At 35.9% G+C, this 15,829-nt stretch overlaps 1 protein-coding gene across 1 annotated transcript; it reads right to left on the bottom strand.

The window, feature by feature from the left end:
- Positions 1-3,829: 3,829 nt before the first annotated feature.
- Positions 3,830-15,770, bottom strand: LOC134277261 (sorbitol dehydrogenase-like). Its single transcript, XM_062759576.1, has 9 exons — positions 15,680-15,770; positions 15,484-15,542; positions 9,490-9,523; positions 9,013-9,177; positions 8,672-8,831; positions 8,373-8,557; positions 5,078-5,256; positions 4,707-4,828; positions 3,830-4,223 (listed from the first exon to the last, which is right to left on the bottom strand). Exons 2-9 carry the CDS (start codon positions 15,535-15,537, stop codon positions 4,073-4,075), a joined length of 1,050 nt encoding a protein of 349 aa, XP_062615560.1. The 5' UTR covers positions 15,538-15,542; positions 15,680-15,770; the 3' UTR covers positions 3,830-4,072.
- Positions 15,771-15,829: the final 59 nt, after the last annotated feature.

The following is a 15,829-nucleotide window of genomic DNA, read 5'->3' as shown; positions in this document are numbered from 1 at the left end:
CTACAAATGGTAATCCAACCTATACTCATACTTCCCTTTCTAAAGAAGAAATTCTTCAAAATCATATGTCAGTTTTAAATATGTTTAATATTCCACAGACCCAAAATGAATTTGAACTACCCTATATATATTGGATTCCAAAACTTCATGAAAATCCTTACAAACAAAGATACATTGCGGATTACAGTAAATGTTCAACCAAGCCTCTTTCTTTACTCCACTCTAAAATATTAATAGACGGTAGTGAAGGAAAAACTGCAAAAGTACTGTGCAACAATATATTCAAGAAGTGGTGTGAATCAGATGTGGATACTCAAAAATTCCAAAGAACTTATAGACAATTTGAAATCACAGGATTTTACCAAAATCAACAGCTTAAAAACTTACGACTTTACAACTTTATACACAACCATTCCCCACGATAAATTGAAGTCCAGGCTTTTTGATATCATTGACAGCTGCTTTTTCAATAAAAATGGAACTCGTAATTTTACTTACCTGGTCATTGGTCATTTATAAGATTATTTTGTTAAAACACATTCTGATTGACCGTTCACGGTAGCTTAGACGGTAGAGCGCTCGCTTCGTGATCGGGAGGTCGTGAGTTCGAATCTCGACGGCGACTGACCTAAGTTGATAAAAAAAAAATGGGTAGCAACTGTTCCTTCGCCATGCGCTCGTCACTTTGAAGTGAAAGTTGCGGGTCCTACGGATGAGACCTTAAAAACCGAGGTCCCGTATCAGCGGCATGCGTTGGCGCGATAGAGATCCCTCAGTGCTTAATGGTACCGAGTGCCGAGTACAGTTCAAAATTTGAAGCCCTTCACCGGCATACGGTGACGTCACCATATGAGTAAAAAATTCTCAAGAGGGACATTAAACAATACACAATCAATGAATCACATTCAGATTGCACACACAAGTACTTTGAAGTTGACATCAAAGAGATGTTTGAATTTCTGATTGATAATATTTATGTGGTTTTTGGAGACCAGGTATTCCAACAATCTATTGGAATTCCCATGGGTTCCAATTGCGCTCCGTCATTAGCAGAGCTATTTTTATTATTCATATGAAGTAGAATTTGTGCAAAACCTGATGCGTGAAAAGAAGAAACACTAGTTGTGGCATTCAACTCCACACTTAGATATATCGACGACGTATTGTCAATTAACAATAGTAATTTTTCCATTCCTACGTCGACTCGATATATCCTGGTGAGCTTGAGATAAAAGATACCACAGAGTCGGACACATCTGTTTCATATTTGGATATTTTACTTGAAAAAGACGTTAATGGTATTCTAACAACCAGGCTAAATGATAAACGTGATGACCTTAACTTTTCTATCGTCAATGTCCCTTACTTATGTAGCAATATACCTTCATCACCTGCATACGGAGTAAATATATTCAGTTGATTCGATACGCAAGAGCATGCTCTACGTATGAACAATTTCTAAAATGAGGTAAATTATTGACAAACAAGTTAATGAAACAAGAATATCAGCAGTCTCGTTTAAAGCAGGGATGGGGTAATTGAAAAAAGTAATTGTAAATGGCTGTAATTGAATACATTTTTTGAAGTAATTTGAAGTAATTTGTAATTGAACATTTTTTCAATTACTTGCAATTGTAATTTAATTAATTACACTGAAAAAAACACCATGTAATTTCAATTACTTTTTCAATTACATTCAATTACATTGATTTAATTCAAGATACATGTATTATGTTCACTACTGCCTCCTCATTTAGCTGTTATTTATTTATTTATTTATTTATTTATTTATTTATTTATTTATTTATTTATTTTGTAAATATATCCTCAACAATCCCTCAATTATACAAATCTTAAATTAGTATTTAGAAGCAAATAATTAAAAGATTGGCTTGATGATATTATTAATAATATAGTTTCTTTCTAATCATTATGTAAAATATTTATCTAAATTTTGTATGACTCTTCTTAGGTCTAATCAGCTATTAAACACACATTTATTTTATTTCAATCTTTGGTGTTTGATCAATAATAAAGAAAAAAATGCGTGTGTCATTAAGTTTTCTCTTGTAGGGAAGAGATAATTGCCCTCCAAACCACTGCTGTAAATTGCAATCAAAACAAAATTCTATTTAGAAGGTATTCCATGAAATATTAAGAAGACAAAGACAATGGAGATTATTATTTCAATTAAAAATGCTCCGCTAGCATTAGAAAAGAACCAGTTTCAAATTAATAAATTTTTAAACATCTAAACAGATTTTTATGAATGAATTTTGCATTTAAAGTTATGTTCTGTACAATTATTATTTATGAAGTAAAGATGTTCAACATAAATAGCCATTGAGGATGTTCAGGTTACCATCAATTCAAGAAAATATTTATTTTGAGCGGTTGCAGTTGTGAATCATTTTACTCTATTAAAATACCCACTTTTAATAAAATATCATAAGCCATGTAATTTGTGTACATGTAAAATTTGAGCAGAGGAGACCGCATTAACTCTTTACAACTTACTGAAATGTTATGAAACATACACTTAACGTTCACTTCATAGAAATATGACTTTCCCATTTCCCCGCAAGCACTTTATAGCATGGTACAAGTTTCTCTAAAGTTTAGCGTAAATGATATCAGGACGTAATATTTTAATAGGAAACTAACTTTTCTTATTTTATTTGATTTTAGTAAGTATAAAATAGAAGGAATTTGGCAATAAATTGAAGATTAAATCAACTTTTTAAAGTGCGTGAAAATGCGTGATTGCGAGGAAACGGTATATGCGTGATTTTGCGTTAGAAATAGGAAATGGTATACGCGTTAAAATGCGTGACTGCGGGGAAGGGGGTTAAACTGATCTCAGTCAGTTCTTGTACATGTTGTAAATAAAAGTTGTACATTAAACAACAAAGATAAACGATGCCTATAGCATATTATTTCTTGTATTGTTTATTCAGAGACTGTGTTTATATACCAATGAATGATGTTCGGAATATATTCATTGACAAAATTTTCAGAAAAATTAAAAGTGTTTTTTGTAATTCAACTAATTACTTTTGCAAAGTAATTGTAATTTAATGATTACATGTCTTAGAAAGACTGTAATGTAATTGTAATTTAATTGAAGCAAAAGTCAAAGTAATTATAATTTAATTAATTACTTTTTAAATACACTAAATTGACGACGGGTTTCTCCGTTATTTCCCGATCATGACAATTAGCACACGGAGGGTGTGACCGGTCGGCAGGGGATGCTTACTTTTCCATTGCACTTGATCCCACCTCTGATTTGGAGGTCAGTTTTTACTCTGCTTCTGTTTTGTATTGTTATATGGATTTTTGGTCTCGTATGCTGTTCGTTATCTCCATATGTTTTATATACATGACTTCAGTTGTTATTTTGAAATTTTTGTTAAAAATTGTATCATCTGTCTTAAATTTCACTGGAAATTAATCTAGGAAAATTATACTAAAATAATCACAGACTTTTGTGCTTTAATATAAAAATAGTTTTCTCTTTTTCTTTCTCTTTTCAATATCAATGAAAATAAATTATCATTTGGATGATGCACGCATTGGCTTGTATTTTGGATGACTTGTTTCATACTAAATGCCTTTGTTTTTGTACTAGATTTGACTACGGGTGTAACCGGACACTTGATCCCACCTCCTGAATTTCCAGGTGCCCATGTTGGGTTTTTTTTTATTTTACTTTTTTACAAAGTTGTATTGTTTAGGGACTTTTTTTTAAAGATCGATCTCTGTTCTTTATCTTCACCTTTAACTTTACATTAATCACTTTTTTTTTCCTTTTGGGAACTTCTAACATGAATAAATCTTTATTGTGTAACTCGAGTTTATACGTGCATTAACTAAGATCATAATACAAAATTTTGATATAGAATATATATAAGAAATCTCTTTTATAGCAGGCAAAAACTATCAAATGCGCTCATGCTCTTTTTTCGGATGCGATATTGCTCATCGGCTATGTAAAATACACTTTACGTGTATATGAAAACTAATTATCAGTATTCATCTGGTCCCAGGATTGGTGGCTTCACACATGACGTCACTGCCCACAGCTTATCATGACCTTGACCCCTTGCCCACTCTTTGCCATCTCGAACGCCTCTAGAGTCTGTTCCAGTTTGTATCGGTGGGTAATGAGTGGCTTAACGTCAATCTTACCACAGGATAACATCTCAATCAGAGTGGGCCAACTACAAAAACAAAAACAAATCTTACTGCAAGCAAGCTTACCCTTACGTATTTGAGCTTCCTTAAATTGTACCTCATATAACTGTTTACTCATTCAATGTATGCTGACAACAATATACTGGTAATCTCTTGCTACTGAAGATGGATTTTCTATGAAGGAAACAAACAGCAAGATGGCGACAAAAGACACTGGTGCGGAAGTCGATGAATGAGAATGGAAGAAATATAATTGGGAAGAGACAATCAAAAGGGAGATTAAAAGAAGGATAAGAGCGGGAAAAGGGGGGGTGTCTACTGGAAGTCCTTACGGTGGGTTTAAATATTCAATGAGGGAAGACATTCAATGTCGCCGGCGAAAATTCGTGCAGCCGATGGCAATATAGTAATGCCCATAAACAACAAATTATTGGCTAAAAAAGGTACCGCCACAAACGAGCCTCTGAATTGCATGTCTACGTACCGAGTTAAACCCATCCATGACTTACGTGTTCACGTAGCGGAATGAACCTTTGATCTCGAGCTCCTTGGCAACGGTGGCGACAACCGGAAATGAAACGGAAGTCGGTCCGTGTCCTATTATAATGACTTGCCCTCCAGGCTTTGTAGCCTGAAAAAAAAAATAAATTGAATTATTCTTTAAAAAAGAAATGTCCTTTAATGTCTGTGCCGCAATATATTTTTGACAATTTCTAAGATGCTATTTCTTGCCATTTGTAAACTTCTCAAGTACCAAAAAAAAAACTGTACATAAATGAATTCTAACAAAATGCTTCCCCTTGAAAGATTTAGTTGGATATCTCTTTGGAATTGTAGAATTTAGCAAATGTAAATGCGAAAGACTGTCTTGCAAACTTACGTGAACTGCAAGATTAACAGCAAATTGCGCTCCGCTACACTCAATGGTTCTGTCTGGCATCGCCCCTATCAGATCCGCCACTTTCACGGCTACATCCTCCTCTTTATCCTCCCGCGTTATCAGGAGGGTGTGGGTGGCGCCACATTTCTTGGCGAACTCCAGGCGGGACGAATCGATGTCTACAGGAAAAAAAATATTCAAACTACTTAATTTCATTTCATGAATGTTCGAAACCAAAATGTATAGTAAACTCTTTTTTTTTTTAGAATAAAATGTTATTAAATCACTGAGTTGAATATTGATGGCTTTGAAATTGAACGGAGGGATCGCATTCTGAGGGCAGGTGGTGGAATTGTAGTGTATATCTCCGATAATATAAGATACAAGCGTAGAACTGATTTTGAAATTGGTGATATTGAAACAATCTGGCTAGAATTAAATTCAAAGAATTCTAAACCAGTTTATTATTGTTCAGCGTATCGTCCACCATCTGCTCCCTCCTGCTGGGCGGAGGACCTGGCTAGAGAGATTAACTGTGCCTCCTGCTGTGACGATGCAGAAATTATCTTAACAGGTGACTTTAATGTAGACTTATTCAAAGAACCCCCACAAAGTTGGACATATGCTTTAGAAGAATTTGATTTTTCACAATTAATTACAGCAGAGTAACTAATACTTCAAGTACCCTAATAGATCACTTTTACACCAATAAACCAGATAACATGTGTGAAGTTAATGTACCTTTTATAGCCATCTCTGACCATTACCCAATATGTGCCACTAGAAAAACAAAATGCATGCAACAAAAAGGAAAACACGTAGAAATAGAGTACAGAGACTTTAAAAAGTTCGATGAAAATAAATTCCTTCACGACTTAAAAGATGTAGACTTTAACAATCTCCTCCAGATGCATGACCCTAATGAAATACTAACTGAATTCTATGATTTATTTAATAGTATACTTGACCAGCATGCAAAGGTTAAAACAAAACGCGTAAAGAGCGAAATCCGCCCTAAATGGATGATGCAAGAAATAAACAATGCTAGACATTTACGGGACTCTTACCATAAAGAAGGAGATATGGAGAACTATAGAATTTATCGTAACAAAGTTAGTCTCCTTATAGACAAATCAAAATCGTCTTACTATAAAACAGCTATTGAACAAAGTTCAAATCCCAAAGAAATGTGGAACTATCTTAATCAATTAACATGTAACTCAAAGAACGTAACACCATCTCATGTGTTTTCTAATGGGGAAATTGTTGATAATTTACAGGATATTGCAAATACTTTTAATAACCACTTTACGGATATCTCTAATAAGCTTCTGATGAAATTGCCTAAACATGATTATGATCCTAATATATTATGTAATTTTGTAAGGTCTAAGCTTGATGAAGAAACCATCTTTAGTATTCATCAAATTGAGGAAAGTGAAGTTTTTAACATGCTAAATTCTCTAAATATCAATAAATCAGCTGGCATTGACTTTATTGGGCCGCGTCTTCTAAAAGTCGCATCCAAATATATATGTAAACCTTTAACTCATCTTATTAATGCTAGCATTGTAAGTGGTATTTTCCCGACAAATTTAAAACAAGCCAAAGTAACACCTATATTTAAGAAAGGTGACAAAGCTGACCCAAATAATTATCGACCCATTTCTATTTTACCAACTATATCTAAACTGATAGAAAAACATGTAGCTAAGCTAATACAAAACTTCACTAATGAATTTGATCTACTAACACAATCCCAGTCGGGATTTAGGGAACTCCATTCTTGTCAAACTTCACTTACAAAACTAACAGAAAGTTGGCTTAATGCAATGGATTGTGGTGAACTAATCGGCATTACATTTATAGATTTTAGTAAAGCTTTTGATTTGTTGAATCACGATATTCTTCTAGAGAAATTAAATCATTACAAATTTGATCAAACAGCTATAAAATGGTTTAAGTCATATCTTTACGACAGGACCCAGTGTGTTAAATTTGGAACATGTGTCTCCAATATTCAACCCGTCACAGCAGGAGTGCCACAAGGGTCAATTCTGGGCCCTCTTTTATTTTTATTGTACATAAATGACCTTCCATTACATGTAAACAATTCAAATATTGATATGTTTGCTGATGATGTTACTCTGTATTCAAATAATCATAATGCACTATGTTTAGAAAATACGCTAAATGCAGATCTTTGTGAGATTGAAAAATGGTGTGTTCAAAATCAAATGGTTTTAAATGTAGATAAAACAAAATGTATGTTAATGGGAACAAAGCAAAGAAAATCAAAATTAGATAATCCAAATTTACAACTTTATGCCTCAGACAAAACAATTGAAATTGTTGAAACTGGAAAAATTCTTGGTGTACATATTGATGATAAGTTACAGTATGCAAATCATATTGACTCAGTTTGTAAAACGGTTAATTATAAGTTATTTACGCTTCGTAGGATTAAGAAATTTCTCCCTCTTCATACCAGGAAACTTTATTACAATGCTTATATTTTACCATCTATTAACTATTGTTTGACTGTTTGGGGTAATGCCCCCAAGCAGGACATGGACAGACTATTTAAATTACAGAAAAGGGCAGCAAGGATTATCCTTGATGCAAGTCCTGATTCTTCTTCTAAACCTCTGTTTGAGAAACTTGGGTGGTTAACAGTTTATGAACTAGTTGATCTATACAAATACATATTATTATACAAAATTTTCAGTGGAATGACTCCCGAATATCTTCGTAATTTATTTGAATTTCAGTCTTCAACTTCTTATAACCTGCGATCCGAAACTAATTATGATCTTAGATTACCAAAATTTCGTACAAACTTATTCAAGACCTCTTTTCAGTATTCAGGTGTACATCTGTGGAATAAACTTCCCCAACAAATTAGATTCTCTCATTCTCTACAAACATTCAAGCGTAATGTGGAAAATTACATTATCAGCTGTCGTACAATCATTTGAGCATAATAAGAGTTCATTATCGTATATTGTACTGTTATTGTTAAGATGTGTCTGTATTTGAACACTCTATTCATAATTCAGTGATTGTAATTCTCAAACCTATATAATATGTACTAAATTGTATGTGAATATGATGAATTGTATCTTGATGAAGTGTATATATTTTGTATTTGATATATGTACATATATATAGAGGGCCCTGGGGAAGAATAGTGCATGCACTAACCAGGTTACCTTCTTTAAATAAAGTTTTATTATTATTATTATTATTAAATTAACAAACATCAATTGCACATTTGTAAATCTGATATCGCTACCTGTCATGCAGATGGCGGAGGCGCCTAGCGCTTTTGCGCACAGCATGGCACACAGACCAATAGGACCGGCACCCGTCACTAGGACTTTATGCCCCAGAGTAATACCGGCTCTCCAGCAACCGTGTAGACCAACGGAAAGTGGTTCCACGCATGCGCCTTCCTCGAAGCTGACATTATCCGCAAGTCTAACAAAAGAATCCCCAGATTATTCTGATTTTACTGTTAGGTTAAAAGGGAGAACCTGCATGAATAAGGCACAGTCTGATGATTCATATGACATCAATATTTAAAGTGCTTACTTAAACGTGAAATCTGCGGCGTGCACAAAGTACCTAGCCAGAGCCCCGTCGTCAGGGGGCGTGGCCAGGAAGTAAACTTTAGGACACATGTTGTATCGGCCAGACTTACAAAACTCACAAACACGACACGTGATGTGTGGGTCCACAGCAACGCGGTCACCTGAAGAGAAAACAATAAACCACATTGCACTTAAGGGTATTAAAATGCATTTTAAAGACTATTTTGTGTGCATCACATATTGTGTTTGGATAATTTCTCATAAAAGACACTATTTCATCTTTGGAGAGCAATGCTACAAAAATGCGATTAGAAATCATCTCGAGTGTTCGAATGAGTTTACCTGTTTTCAGGTGCGTAACTCCCTCCCCCACCTTACTGATGACCCCGCTGATTTCGTGACCCAGCAGTAACGGTCCAGTGACCACAAAGTGACCAATGGCGCCATCTTTCCAGTACTTAACGTCAGAACCACATATCCCCACTCGTTGGACGGCGATTTGTACCTCTACAAAAACAGAAAATAAAAGTAACAAAACGATTAAATGCACAACACTAATGTGACTGACTGACTGTCTTACTTTCCAACGCATCATAAAATCTGCTTTGGTTAAGACCACAGTTTTCTTTTATAGTATCTCCCTCGAACATTGTATCTTTAACTTGCAAACGAAGACAAAATGTTACGCTCGGACATTCTGGGAGCTAAATTGTAGCTGCAATTACACTCCTTATGTTTTTAGACAAGCTTTTCTCCTTTGCGTAATAGCATCAGTATAAAAATTTTATATAGAATTTTATGTAAAAATGCTTCTCTTACCACCAGGTCCTGGTTCTTTAATTGGAGAATCCACCTACAAAACAAACCAATGTACAGTGACACTACTAAAGAACAAACCAATGTACAGTGACACTACTAAAGAACAAACCCATGTACAAAACACTACTATAGAACAAACCAATGTACAAAACACTACTATAGAACAAACCAATGTACAGTGACACTACTATAGAACAAACCAATGTACAAAACACTACTATAGAACAAACCAATGTACAGTGACACTACTAAAGAACAAACCCATGTACAGTGACACTACTATAGAACAAACCCATGTACAGTAACACTACTATAGAACAAACCCATGTACAGTGACACTTCTATAGAACAAACCAATGTACAGTGACACTACTAAAGAACAAACCCATGTACATTGACACTACTATAGAACAAACCCATGTACAGTGACACTACTAAAGAACAAACCAATGTACAAAACACTACTATAGAACAAACCAATGTACAGTAACACTACTATAGAACAAACCCATGTACAGTGACACTACTATAGAACAAACCAATGTACAGTGACACTACTAAAGAACAAACCCATGTACAGTGACACTACTATAGAACAAACCCATGTACAGTGACACTACTATAGAACAAACCAATGTACAAAACACTACTATAGAACAAACCAATGTACAGTGACACTACTATAGAACAAACCCATGTACAGTGACACTACTAAAGAACAAACCATGTACAGTGACACTACTATAGAACAAACCCATGTACAGTGACACTACTAAAGAACAAACCAATGTACAAAACACTACTATAGAACAAACCAATGTACAGTAACACTACTATAGAACAAACCCATGTACAGTGACACTACTATAGAAAAAACCAATGTACAGTGACACTACTAAAGAACAAACCCATGTACAGTGACACTACTATAGAACAAACCCATGTACAGTGACACTACTAAAGAACAAACCAATGTACAAAACACTACTATAGAACAAACCAATGTACAGTGACACTACTATAGAACAAACCCATGTACAGTGACACTACTAAAGAACAAACCAATGTACAGTGACACTACTATAGAACAAACCCATGTACAGTAACACTACTATAGAACAAACCAATGTACAGTAACACTACTAAAGAACAAACCAATGTACAAAACACTACTATAGAACAAACCAATGTACAGTGACACTACTATAGAACAAACCCATGTACAGTGACACTACAATAAAATCCACCTACAAAACCAAACCAATGTACAGTGACACTACTATAGAATCCACCTACAAAACAAGCCAATGTACAGTAACACTACTATAGAACAAACCCATGTACAGTGACACTACTAAAGAACAAACCAATGTACAGTAACACTACTATAGAACAAACCCATGTACAGTGACACTACAATAAAATCCACCTACAAAACCAAACCAATGTACAGTGACACTACTATAGAACAAACCCATGTACAGTGACACTACTATAGAACAAACCAATGTACAGTGACACTACTATAGAACAAACCAATGTACAGTGACACTACTAAAGAACACACCAATGTACAGTAACACTACTATAGAACAAACCTATGTACAGTAACACTACTTTAGAACAAACCCATGTACAGTGACACTACTAAAGAACACACCAATGTACAGTGACACTACTATAGAACAAACCAATGTACAGTAACACTACTATAGAACAAACCCATGTACAGTGACACTACTAAAGAACAAACCATGTACAGTGACACTACTATAGAACAAACCCATGTACAGTAACACTACTATAGAACAAACCAATGTACAGTAACACTACTAAAGAACAAACCAATGTACAAAACACTACTATAGAACAAACCAATGTACAGTGACACTACTAAAGAACAAACCAATGTACAAAACACTACTAAAGAACAAACCAATGTACAAAACACTACTAAAGAACAAACCAATGTACAGTGACACTACTATAGAACAAACCAATGTACAGTAACACTACTAAAGAACAAACCAATGTACAAAACACTACTAAAGAACAAACCAATGTACAGTGACACTACTAAAGAACAAACCCATGTACAGTGACACTACTAAAGAACAAACCCATGTACAGTGACACTACTATAGAACAAACCAATGTACAGTGACACTACTATAGAACAAACCCATGTACAGTGACACTACTAAAGAACAAACCAATGTACAGTGACACTACTATAGAACAAACCCATGTACAGTAACACTACTATAGAACAAACCAATGTACAGTAACACTACTAAAGAACAAACCAATGTACAAAACACTACTATAGAACAAACCAATGTACAGTGACACTACTATAGAACAAACCCATGTACAGTGACACTACAATAAAATCCACCTACAAAACCAAACCAATGTACAGTGACACTACTATAGAATCCACGTACAAAACAAGCCAATGTACAGTAACACTACTATAGAACAAACCCATGTACAGTGACACTACTAAAGAACAAACCAATGTACAGTAACACTACTATAGAACAAACCCATGTACAGTGACACTACAATAAAATCCACCTACAAAACCAAACCAATGTACAGTGACACTACAATAAAATCCACCTACAAAACCAAACCAATGTACAGTGACACTACAATAAAATCCACCTACAAAACCAAACCAATGTACAGTGACACTACAACAGAATCCATCTACAAAACCAAACCCATGTACAGTGACACTACATTAAAATCCACCTACAAAACCAAACCAATGTACAGTTACACTACAACAGAACAATGAGCAAAAGATTTTTTATCCTAGCAGTTTGGATTGTTGATTGTTCCGACAAATGTCGAGATGGCATAGGACTCATCTGCATAAAGGATGAATGTCATCATTTGTCATGCATTTATTGTAATATACTAGTATTCTTATCACGTGTGCATATGGAGTTTGTCAAACACGTTTGTTTCGATACGCAAAAGCATGCTCTACGAAAGAAACAAGGCAAGATATTTACAATCAAGTTGATGAAACAAGGTATCAACATGCTCGTTCAAAGTCAACATCTTGCTACATCAATTGTTGATGCAATAACTTTGTCAGCAAAAACAATTTGTTGAATTTTTATTGACTGACGTTTTAGAATTTCCTACACGTGATGTTAGGCCATTTATACTCTTACACTGAATTGTATAAGTTAATTCTAGTATACAGATTTTTTCGTTTGATCAACAAGACAAGAAACTGATGGTCAGGTGGGCGTGACCTGTCGACAGGTAAGCTCACTCATCCATGGCATCTGATCCCATCTCTGATGTTATAGAGGTCCATGTTTGCTCTGCTTCCAGTTTGTACTGTTTTAGAGGACATTTTGGCGTGTTTACTGTTCGATCGTTATCTCGATCATATCTCAACGTTCTGATTGCATCTTTGACATCTTTGATAGTGTAACGTGCAACGCGGCCGAGCTTGGGTGTTTTGTGATATGTCTTGTATCACCGAGGCGTTGCACTAGGTTCGTTAACCTGTTAACTCAGATTTTTGTTGACCAAATCAAATATATACAATTATAATAGGTTTCTTCTTGATTGGACAACCACTAACTGTGGTCGACGGGTGTCTCCCGCAATGAATTTCACTAGTCCTGCCACTCCACTAGTACCGCTGCATCTTGGCACTTCCCCCACCTCTAATTGTGGTATGCCACCTCTCTCTACAACCAAGTGACTGCCTTATTTAGGTCTTACGTGCATTGGTGTACTGTGAAACACTTAGCCGTTTATCCCCTACATCCGTCTGCCTTATTCAGGTCTTACGACCGTATGCAAGAGAAGAAACAAACTACTGTTTATCCACTCCGTCACCAGAGAGGTCCCCTGAGTTCCCGTAACACAACATGTATTACCTCAGTGCAGCCCCGTACATAGGCAGTTTCATACTACTTGTATGATCTGAGAATTAATATTTTTTAGTGTTTAAGAATTTATGTAAGAACGTAGGTCTAACGTTAAAACGAAACTAGATAACAAAACCAATTTCCGTTTCATTACCTTCCCCTCAAGATTATATGCGTCCCGCATATGATTAACTATTTACAATTTTTTTTACATCTATATACAATTCTTTGCAATGCCTGACACTTTGCGACATCTCTCTAGGCATCGATGAATGCATCTGTGCCGAGAATTTCTCGCACCTCACCAGGTGCTGATGCGTAGGCCAAATTGGTTAGTCGTCTAATGGCCTGACCTAACTCTGGTATGGACTCAGATGCTCTTTGCCTTCGTTCTTTTAGCTGAACACGATACAGATCTGTTTGGTTAGGAGGGGAGAACCTTTCCTCAAGGGATCTGACCAGTGTCTTATAATGCTGACCAGTATCGCTTGGCAAGTCACCTAACACTGACTGTGCTTGGCCACGCAGTGATACAGCTAAATAAAGACCTTTCTTTTCCTCTGTCCAGCCGTTTACAACAGCACAGGCCTCAAAATGTGATTTCTAGTCAAGCCAGGAACTGGTTCCGTCATACGTGGCTGGCTTGATTATATGGCCTGTCTTGGCATTTTCTGTCCCTATTGACTGCCTCTGTGGTTTTGGCGTGTCAAATAGATGGCCCGTCACAACGTCGTCAACCCCAACATGTGGTGTAAAGCTTGGTTTGCCTACATCTAGAAATCTAACTTTAGGCTGTGCACCGTACTCGTCAAATGACACATCTGACATATCGGCCGGTTGATTATCAGCACTGTGTGTTGCACATCCAGACTCTTGACTTGCCGCATTTGTATGACCACCGTCGCTGGTTGGCGTTCTCATCCTTTCTAGGATCTTCTCCATTCGCTCTATAGTTTCTGACACTTTCTTAGACGAATCCATGGTCAAAAAAATCCCGACGCTTGCCATCAAATAATGTAACGTGCAACGCGGCCGAGCTTGGTGTTTGATGATAAGTCTTGTATTACCGAGGCGTTACACTAGGTTCGTTAACCTGTTAACTCAGATTTTTGTTGACCAAATCAAATATATACAATTATAATAGGTTTCTTCTTGATTGGACAACCACTAACTGTGGTCGACGGGTGTCTCCCGCAATGAATTTCACTAGTCCTGCCACTCCACTAGTACCGCTGCATCTTGGCACTTCCCCCACCTCTAATTGTGGTATGCCACCTCTCTCTACAACCAAGTGACTGCCTTATTTAGGTCTTACGTGCATTGGTGTACTGTGAAACTCTTAGCCGTTTATCCCCTACATCCGTCTGCCTTATTCAGGTCTTCCGACCGTATGCAAGAGAAGAAACAAACTACTGTTTATCCACTCCGTCACCAGAGAGGTCCCCTGAGTTCCCGTAACACAACATGTATTACCTCAGTGCAGCCCCGTACATAGGCAGTTTCATACTACTTGTATGATCTGAGAATTAATATTTTTTAGTGTTTAAGAATTTATGTAAGAACGTAGGTCTAACGTTAAAACGAAACTAGATAACAAAACCAATTTCCGTTTCAATAGAAAGTTCTCTGACTATCATACTAATTAAGCAATTTACCATGTCTTAAATAATACTAGCGATGAAAAATGTATTATCAGAATTAGACACAGCTGATATCTGGGTGTTGATCATTTTTATATCTTTCCAATTCATGCATGGTTTTGGAGATTTATTTATTTATTTAAAGCACGACAAGCTTCCTTATCATGTAGGCCTATCATTGGGTCAGCTCGGTCCCTAGTTATGTATGAAGTTTGTTGACTGTAGCCACAGCGAAAATCTAGGACACTTCGTTGATAAAATTAGCTTAGTGGTTTTACATGTATAAGAAAAAAAGTTATGTACCCTTCAAATACCATGAATTTAGCATTGTTGCGAGCTGTATGAACATTTGGACAGTGGAAAGGATTATTAATCAAAAAAAAAATTGAACAGTTATAAATTAACAAGCTTGATGCAGTGTATAATGTTCCTGGATTTTATATACCTACCAATCGTAAATCCCCTTTCTTATATAACACGGCGGACAAATTGCTTTCACTCATGCTCACTACAAAAAGTAAGGGGGAATAGTGAAAAATGCATTTCAGTTAAAAAACATTATTACGGTACCAATATGATGATTTGCATTATCAATTCATTTGGGTGAAGACAAGGAATAAAATCAGACCCAGTTTTTGTACTCACGCTTCTTTGAGTAGAACACAAGCAGAATGAAGCGCCTGACCTAAATATTGTAAGATAAATAAACTGCAGGAATGCCTGAAATAATCGGTTCAGATGAAACAAAGTGGGCGGATCCAATGTTTTAAACGATCTTAGTCGTACGGAATAGGT

Source organism: Saccostrea cucullata, unplaced genomic scaffold, assembly GCF_032062105.1.
Source record: "Saccostrea cucullata isolate Sc308-1 unplaced genomic scaffold, CSIRO_AGI_Scuc_v1 ctg6679, whole genome shotgun sequence".
Lineage (NCBI taxonomy): Eukaryota > Metazoa > Mollusca > Bivalvia > Ostreida > Ostreidae > Saccostrea > Saccostrea cuccullata.
Note: the sequence above shows the minus strand (reverse complement) of the source record. Positions and strands in the feature narration are given on the sequence as shown.